Source organism: Eucalyptus grandis, chromosome 1 (genome assembly GCF_016545825.1).
Source record: "Eucalyptus grandis isolate ANBG69807.140 chromosome 1, ASM1654582v1, whole genome shotgun sequence".
Taxonomy (NCBI): domain Eukaryota; kingdom Viridiplantae; phylum Streptophyta; class Magnoliopsida; order Myrtales; family Myrtaceae; genus Eucalyptus; species Eucalyptus grandis.
The window spans coordinates 26,155,819-26,165,223 of record NC_052612.1 but is presented as its reverse complement, the minus strand read 5'-3'; the positions used below and the strand labels follow the sequence as shown (position 1 = coordinate 26,165,223).

Here is a 9,405-nt window from a genome sequence, read left to right as displayed (position 1 = left end):
ACTGCTATTTCAAATAGCACATAGTGATGTTTTCCACGAATGAACCAAGCACATTGAAATAGACTGTCATTTCATTCGATCCCATGTTCTTTGTGGCATTGTTTGACTCATCTCTACTTCATCCACTAAACAAATTGCTAACGTCTTTAGCAAGACACATTTGCCTAGGCGTTTTCTAGATCTTTTCTCCAAACTCAAGTTGACCTTTTTCAAATCATCTTGAGTTTGAGGGGGGATGTTAGATATATATAGGAGATTTCTCTTGATTGATTCTAATTTGATACAATTGATATTTTGCTACTTTAGATATTTAACCTACTAATGTATTCTTCATTAGTAATGTCCAAAATATTACATTTTACTTCACTACAATTCTCAAATTTTCAATGACAAAAATGGTAGAGATCCAATGCAAAAGCAAAACAAGGATATGAAGTTTACACATGTGGTCAACCGGTGATTTTGGGCAAGGATGGCCTCATGGGGCATTGCCTGTGCGAGGGTTGGTGTGTACGAGGCTAGGCGTCAGCCACCCTCACAAGCCATCGGAAAGAGGAGGAAAAAAAAAGAGAGGAAAAAAATATAAAAACATAAAAATTAGAAAATTATATATATTATTAAAAATGTCCACATTAGTGTCGGCCATGCTAAGTAGGTCGTTTGGCACCCACACTAGGAATATCCAATCCAAATTAGTCAGAAAGACTGAATTGGCTTTATGTCAAAGGATTTAGGATTACATTGACATAATTAAAATATTTATAACTAAATTAGCACCAATGGAATAAGCTTAGAACTTTTATGACCGTTATTTAAGGTACCCTCTAAGTTCCTTGAAGTTCCTACAATGTTGAAGTTCACTTGTACTACCTCATCGAGCTACCTTTAAGCTCCAAGAAGGTTGGGAGCTCGCATTTACGTTCATCTCTCATGCTAAACTCAAGCTTAAGCTCCAAAAAGTTTGAAACTTCAATTTCGAGCTTATCTCTCTTGTCAAACTTAGGTTTAGGCTTATTCCACACACTAAACTTAGGTTTAAGCTCATGCTCCACGTCGGGCTAGGGGTGAGCGCGGTTCCTGGGTAGAACCGGGAACCGGTTAGGTAAGGGTTCCTAAAATTTAAAAGTCCCCAAATCATTAACCCTCAGTTCAGTTGTCCTCTCCTGTTCTCTCCCTCTACCCCGTCCCCAACACTACTTGCCCTCGATGCCGCAGCGGAACGCCGCTCGCCCTTGATGCCACCTCCAAATGCCACTTGTCCCGCTGCTAGATGCCAATCGCTCCCTGCTTACCCCGCCCTTGGCTCCCTCGACGTTGTCACCCCCGCTTGCCTCGCCACTCAGCCAATGGACACTGCTGGACGTTGCTTGATCCCTCAGTGGATGCCTCTCATCGCTCACCACTAGATCCCCTAGTGGATGCCGCTTGCCACTCGCCGCTCGACGCTCGCCCAATTGCCCCCAACATCGTTCGCCACTCGCCTAGCTGCCTCATGCCGCTTGCTGCTCGCCCAACCGCTCCAATGCCGCTCGCCTGGTCATCCCTAACGCTGCTCGCCCCCAATGCCGCTTGCCTAGTCGCCCCCAATGCTACTCTCCCTCTGACACCTAAGCACATCAAATGCCTCCCGCTCGGTCAATACTTTACAACAATTTGGTACCTTTTATCGAAAGAATCGAGTCAAATAATACACTTTAAGATAGTTCGGGATTGTGATCATATCATGAATTTTCATCATGGGCTTGTATCATGTGATGGGGAATCTTCAAGTTGAATATCGATGAGAGAGGTCCTCAAAGATTTACGTGGCACTTCGCACCATTGTAGTCCCAAGTGCTTATTGATCTAACTTAATGTTTTATTTTCTTTCAGGTACCCCTTTCAACATATCGAAGAAATTTGATAGAGAAACAGTAACAAAGGTTGTCCGTCCCCTCCTTGCTAGGATGAGATACTGTGTTAAGAGATTGCCTCAGTATCTCATTCTCCATATGCGGAGATTTATGAAAAACTTTTTTTGTTGGAGAATAATCCACTCTAGGTAAGCTTTTTGAACCTGATGATTTTAGCTGGAAAAAAATTAGGCAACTTTGATGATGATCAGATCAGCCATTTCATAATGCTGCGATTTGATTTAGATGACAATATGAAGTGGTGAATGTGAAATGTTGATCGAATTAGTACTTTTAAGTATCCGATTACTTATGATTGCTTTTCAGTTAATTTTCTTGTCAAGAACTTGGAATTGAAGGACTACATTCCATTACCCACACCAAGAGATGAGGAGAGGCTGCGATCAAAGTATGATTTGATTGCCAACGTTGTTCATGATGGTAAACCTGATGAAGGTTCTTACAGGGTTTTTGTTTGGCGGAAGTCTGAAGAACTTCAGTAAATCTCTCTCTCCCTCTCTGTGATTTTTGGGGAAATAAGAGTACAATTGTTGTGTAGATTGACAAGTCCTACATTATGCTTTAGGTATGAGATGCAGGATCTACATGGTTTAGAAACGCTTCCTTAGATGGTTGCACTCTCGGAGGCATACATGCAGATATATGAGCCGCATTTGTGACAGCCCAAGCGCGGAGCACGTCTCCTGTCCCACATCGCTTAGGGGGAGTCCTGGGGCTAGTTTATAAGGCTTATGTCTCTCTAATCTGTGTGATGCATTTTAAAGCCGTGAAGACTCAGTATCCAAAGTGGACAATATTATATAGTGGGGCCCGGGTCGTTACAGCATCAGTAGGACAATTTTGGTGGCAAATTTTTTCAGTGCCTTCTGCTTTGCAACTTTGAGACCCTAATGGTGCTGGACTTCCGATCTTCTAAAAAGAAGTTCAATCTGTATGTGAGACTACTTGTCAGATCTGTCTCCTCGGAGTAGCTAGGGTTTTTTATGAACCTTAAATTTAGGTTATCTTGCTGTGCTGAGATGATTGACAGCGTAAACCTGTATTCTGTTGACTGTATATGATCATTACTGAAACCTTAAGCTTAGGTTACTTTGAGTAATTAAAAAGGGTGGCTGTGGCGTATCTCTGATATCTATAGTAATTATATAGTTCTCAGGTTTGTTTGCCTTTCCGCGTTTTTCGGTTGGCTGCCTTTTGCAATGGAAAGGCAAACATATTGATATATTATGTTTTTCCCTTTTGTTTCTGTTCTTTTTCACTAGCATGTACTTCCTGGTGACTGATTTCAAATGGACTATTGAGGCAAACTTGCATATGTTCTTGCTGGTCCGTCAGATTCTTCTAAACTCTGCGCTTGTCTACCTGTTAAGCATATCGATGAAATGACATGACCACTGAGTCTGAGTCTTCATGACCTCAATGAGTGGACTATGAGTCTTCTTTCTCGTTTGCAGATGCTGCCCACCAATCAAAGCCAACTTGAATAGTCGAGGTTGCATAGGAATTTCCCTCATGCTCTTATGCTTTTCGGCATCAGACTGAGTCGAGTTGCATTTGCAACTACATGCTCTTTTTCTTTTATAGGCACTGTACTTTTTGCCCTATTCTTTCTAAGGGTGATCGGGTCCAGAGTGGGTAGGGTCTAGACCTGGACCCTGTACCCGATCATGTTATAATTGGTTCTCTTTTTTTGGACCCTATACCCGACCCTGTTTGCATTGGACCCTGTTCCCGACTCACCCAATTTTTCCGGTCCAGGAACAGGGTTAACCCTGTTTATATTGGAACCTGTTTTTCATAAAAATTGAAATATGACAGGAACTAAGCTACAATTATTGAAGACTTGAAGTACCATGGCTTTTTAACAACAATGGAGGCTTTTCTTCCTAACTAGCTTGATAAACATTATTATCGTTTTGCATCACAGTATTATGCTTTTGTAATCTAGGTTTTACTGTTTTATCTAATGAATCAACCAGGTTTCATTCTGGTCACATACAACATTCATTCAGCAGTTAAAAAGTAGTCACCGAACTTCAGCATGCTCCTCGAATCAAAACTTTTGAGCTGTACCACATATCTTCCAATTCAGTCAACAGGATAGATGGGGCTATAAACATTACAAGGGTTAACAATACATAAAGAGTACGGCGTAGCTAGTACATATTTCAGTACAGATGTGGTGGTCAGCCAATGTGCATTAGTTTCCAGCCAAATACAGCGTGAAAAGCCATCGAGCTAAAAGTACTACAAAGAACTTAACCTCAGATAGTGATGCTGAAGATATAATGTGGCCAAGGAAAGCTTTGTACAACAATTTTATTCAAACTTTGTTAACTTGTTATGTTACCTTTGAATCAAATTCCTGGACATCCTCCACCAAATTAAAGCAGAGATTAAAGCAGATTGCAACAAGATCAGTGAATTCACTTTGCAAGAAGTTTGCATCTTCAATGTGTGAACACAAGGACCTACAAGCTGCCAACTGCTATATTAGACAAACAACTTTAGATATTAGAAAGTACTCTGATACAGTTGATTAAAGATTTTGTCAAATAATTAAAAAAGTAGGAGACATTTCATATCTGTGAATTTTCAGTTAGGCATCATACCCTGACTGCTAGGTCCTTGTGCTGCAGAAGCTTTATCAAAGCACAGTGCACTAGTCTTTTTATATCATCTTTGATCTGCATGCATCCATCAGAAAATCATCACAAAACAAAGAGTATGGATTGCAGAAAACACATAAAGGACAGACTCCACAAAGAGTAGCTGAAATATCAAGATCGAATATGCGATAACAACATCCTCGAGAAGACCTCTTATTCTAAGAAAGTATTCACTTCTCCAAAAATCTAATGCAAACCATCAAACACTCTTTTATAATACTCAAAAAAGACCATAGTGCAAGATTTCTTTTTAATTTCTCCTCCATTCTGTTCTGGGAACCAATGAATTAGGATTCTCTGGCTGCTCTAAGCCAATGCTGACATAAATTATCCAACACTTGCCTAAAGATAAGCAATTGTCCAGGAAATGGCACAAGGAGTTGACATGATAGATTGAGAAAAAAGAACATCATAAAAGCATCTCTGGTTTTATCTTAACTTCGTCACTAGTGGAACCAGTAAAACTGATTAGGAAGAAACACGAGCTTTATAAACTTCAAACTACTCCAGGCTGGAATTTGCTTATCGCTACACACCCTATGTAGGGAGACACCCCCATAAAAAAACACTTCTATCAGATCATGTTTTTGCCTTCAACACTTCTAAGAATTCACTGAAAAGCTCACATGCATCCCAGACTCCCGGTTCCAAAAGAATATGGATGTAGTGACCAGCACAAACATGCATACACACATATCACATAAGCATCACATTGACTTCGACCAGCATTTTCATGAACAATCAGAACACATGCAGTAAACCCACGAGCAGGAACTTGCCTTAGAAATGGGTGCGCGGCGGCGACGGTGGCAAACCCGGCTCCGGCTCCGGTGGTGGCATTCTCCCACTGACGGATCATTCGTATCAGCCCAAAGCAAACTCCAAAAACTCGACACAAGCCGGAAGCACCCGAGAGAGAGAGAGAGAGAGAGAGAGAGAGAGAGAGAGAGAGAGAGAGAGAGACCATGGAATTGGGTGCGGACAACGTCGAGGGGGTGCGTGGCAGCAACGGTGGTGAACCTGGTGACAGCTTCGGCGGTGGCGTTCTCCCATTGACGAATCTGGCGATAGAGTGGGACACGACGAAGGAAAAGCAAGTTTGCGGGTGAGTCGTGACTGTGTGAGTGTGAGAGGTAAAGAAGATAGAAACGAATTAGGGTTTTTGATTTGGGGCTGCCTTGAAAATCGGTTCTCAAACCGGTTCCCAAACTGGTCCGGTCAATCCGGTTCCTAGGTGGGTAATCCCTCAGAATCGGTTTTCGGATCGGTTCAAATAGGGTCTGAATTTTGGGAACCGGTTCCCGGACCGGTTTCAACCAGAACCTGTTCCCGACCCTGTTTTCCGGGTGGGCCGGACCGGGAACCGGGTAAACCCGGTCTAGTTGCACACCCCTAATTCTTTCCATCATTGTTTCGCTAATTCTTTTTATCATATTTTATTTGATAGGAAGATGATTTAGATGAGTCAACAACTACACCAGGTTCTAATTTTGCACACATTTTTATGAAGTTTCTATTGTTTAGTTTTTGAATGGTAACTTCATAAATTTGAAGCGACCTAAGTATCAGCTTCTATTTGGCTTATTGATTCTGTCATGCAAACGGTCAATATGATGTAGCTTGTTCGTCTGCTTACACATGTAGTATCAAGCCTAGATATTAAAAGGCTTTTAGCCTTTGTTGTGTGCAGGAGACTATGATGGATGTTGACATAGGTTCATAAAGTTCATAGAGAATTCAATTTTATTATGTAGTATCTGTTCCTGGGGGTATCAAGATGCCACTGTGTCGGGATATCTTATCTGTCTCTCCAGGAAAATGGTTTACTTTTCTTTTTCTTTTTTTAATCTGATATAGCAAAACTAATTTTGCTTGTAAACTTAAAAGAGTGGTTTGGAATATCAGAATTGGTTTCCGTATTTGTTTTCTCCAACATTGAAGGGTAAATGCTACACCAATTGGGTTTTTAGAAGAAAAGTCCTTAAGGACCCTTTCCAGTTGTAGTTCTTGAGAGATATTTGAATTGTATGGCTTATCTGAGATGATATTTTCTTCACATTGATTAATCTCCTTAATTTCTGTTGTGGAAATGTAGTTATAATATCTAGCCGGTCTTTGTTGCTGTTCTGACAATGAGAAGATGAATCAGTTATCTCAACTATTAACATGATAATATATACGTTAAGCAAAGTCTTGTATGTCCTCCAAATTAATTTTATGAAACTAGAGCCTGAAATTTTGTATAACTTAATATTTTAATTCCTCATGAGCATTCATTTTATTTTCAACACTGTATTCATTTTCCAGATGGAAGCTGCTGCAGTAAATCTAGTTGCGGCAGAGAAACCTGCTGATGTTTATTCAGAAATTGCTGCAAGGTATGGTAGTAATGGTACATGGCCTGGTGAAACAATTTTGGTGTTGTTAGACTTGCAAAATACCATTACATTGCTTTTCTCAGTGTGAATGTTAAGAGTTATACTATTGCCCAGACAGTTACTAAGGTAGTTAAAAGTGTTATGCGCTTCCCAGCAGACTAGCATCATATATTCCGATCTATCTTTCCAAAATATGAAAATAAAAGGAATCAAGATATCTGTCACTCCAGTCATACGTGTAGAAAAAAGAAGTTATCTGTCTTTCTAATATTCTCTACTGTGTTCATGCGACTCTTCCTTTCCCTATATCTCCTAGAACAAGAGAACAGTTCTCATAGCACCGCTAGGGATCCAACTCCACAGAAGAAATGGATTCAGTAATGGTGGAATTGCTATTTCAATTATGCTTATTAGAAGAGTTAGGTCATACTATTCTTTAGCAAATTTCCTTGTTGCTATGCAGACCCTCTTTCCTCTTTGTGCATACTCTGGGTTAATGCATCAAAGTGGGGAATTGTTGGTAGTTTGTTTGTAGAACAAACTAAGAGGTGCCTTGTCTCACATCGAAAAAATGTGAGTATGCATGTGGATGAGCACTAATCAACAATCATTTTTTTTCTTTATTAAAAAATTGAGATTTAGAAACAGTACGACTGTTGATAAAAGAGTTACGATTATTTTTTATTTATTTAACTCTAATCATCATCATCATCATCATCATCATCATCATCATTATTTATTTTATGTTTTTCAAGATAACCTTTGAGAACATACCTGTTCATATTGCAATATTTTCTGAAGGGTTACCTCTATTCAAAAGACAGAGATAAGTACGTCAGTTTTTGAGATTAATCAAGATCAAGTCTTTTCGAACTTTCTTTCCCAAAAAATACAGCTATCTTTTCCAATTATTTCCATTGAGAGATCCTAGAGAAATAATAGAATTACTATTCAGTATTCTTAATCGAGACTTTATTGTATCTTGGAAGAAATTTGTCAGTGACTATTAATAACGTTGTGAGGCAAATAATTGATATCACATTTCAAAGTCTGACTTCATTGTTCTTCCGAATTGTTCATCAAATATTTTCCCAACAATTGATGGCTGTATTTTTTACGAAAGAAAACTCGAAAGATTTAATGATTCATTCCAAAACCGACGTATGTATAACTACATCTTAATGAAACCTCTGTTGGTAGGGGCATCATGGCTCTCACAACCTCTCCACAATCCCTCCGCACACTCTCAATGTCTAGACCAAAGCGATTCTCTGTCGTCTTCTTCAATTGGTAAACGACTGCTCAGACATATCCCATCTCAAGCAAATCCACGCTGAAGCTCTGTGCACCACGACAATGACCGACAACGATCCGCAGACCCCCTTCCTCCATAGCAAAATCCTCTACTTCTCGTCCTCACGGAGCATCGACTATGCTTATCAGGTGTTTCAACAAGTTGAGAATCCGAATGCGTTCATGCGGAACGCTCTCATAAGGGCCCGCGCGCAAAGCAGTGACCACAAGGAGGAGGCCATCTCGTTGCTTCGGGGGATGTTGGAAGATGGAAGAATTTTTCCGGATAAGTACATTTTCCCGTTTGCTCTCGAGGCATGTGCAGACTTGTTCACTCTGTCCGAGAGGAGTGCAGTTTGGTGGAATGCCTTGATGGATGCCTTGGTTCGGTTTGGTGAGTTCATTGACGCGATGGAATTGTTCCATGAGATGCAGAAGATTTTTGCGCCGGATGGGTTTTTACACGGGGGGCATTTGTGCAGGTAATTTAATTGTCTACGCCCTTGTATAGTAATGAAAGACTTGCAATTGTAGTACCCTGTTGATTTGCTTACAGATTCATATATGTATGATGCATTTACACACAGGAGAGATGATGGCGTTGTCTTGGTTTATGCACTTCACGTGGTTCTTATGTAATGCTTCGATTAGTCCCCAGTGTACCTGAGATATGTGAAAGTGCAGTTTTTTCATCTGTTCATTTTCTATATTAAGATTCTGATCAACCCGTAAGATGGAATTTTGATTGCGTGCTAGAGATGCAGGAGTAATTTGTAAGATGGAATTTTAATTTTACAGTTAGTTAAAAACAAAAAAGTTTGGATTAGTTTGGTGTGTGATGCTTTTCTGGCCTCTTGTCTTTCAGTGATTTCACTTGCAATAAAGCACTTTTTCGGTTCTGCATTTGAGAAATTGTAATTGTGCATTTTCTTATATTCAAAGATCGATGATCTAGACCTAAAGAAGTGCTGTCGACTCGATTACTGGGGATCCATAATTTAGTTGAGTCCGATTCCGTTCTGTCCAATTTCGAAGAATTTTTCCAACAAGCCCATCGGACCCAAATACCTCTTGACTTTAAGCAAATCTACCCCGCTTATCCTGAAAATTCCCTAAAGTATATTTCTTCACTTTCCTCCAATAATCAGTCGG

The 9,405-nt window shown here is 40.1% G+C and overlaps 1 protein-coding gene across 1 annotated transcript; it reads left to right on the top strand.

Moving 5' to 3' along the window:
- Nucleotides 1–8,316: 8,316 nt before the first annotated feature.
- On the top strand, nucleotides 8,317–8,892 carry LOC120296273 (pentatricopeptide repeat-containing protein At1g59720, chloroplastic/mitochondrial-like). Its single transcript, XM_039318028.1, has 2 exons — nucleotides 8,317–8,735; nucleotides 8,841–8,892. Exons 1-2 carry the CDS (start codon nucleotides 8,317–8,319, stop codon nucleotides 8,890–8,892), a joined length of 471 nt encoding a protein of 156 aa, XP_039173962.1.
- Nucleotides 8,893–9,405: the final 513 nt, after the last annotated feature.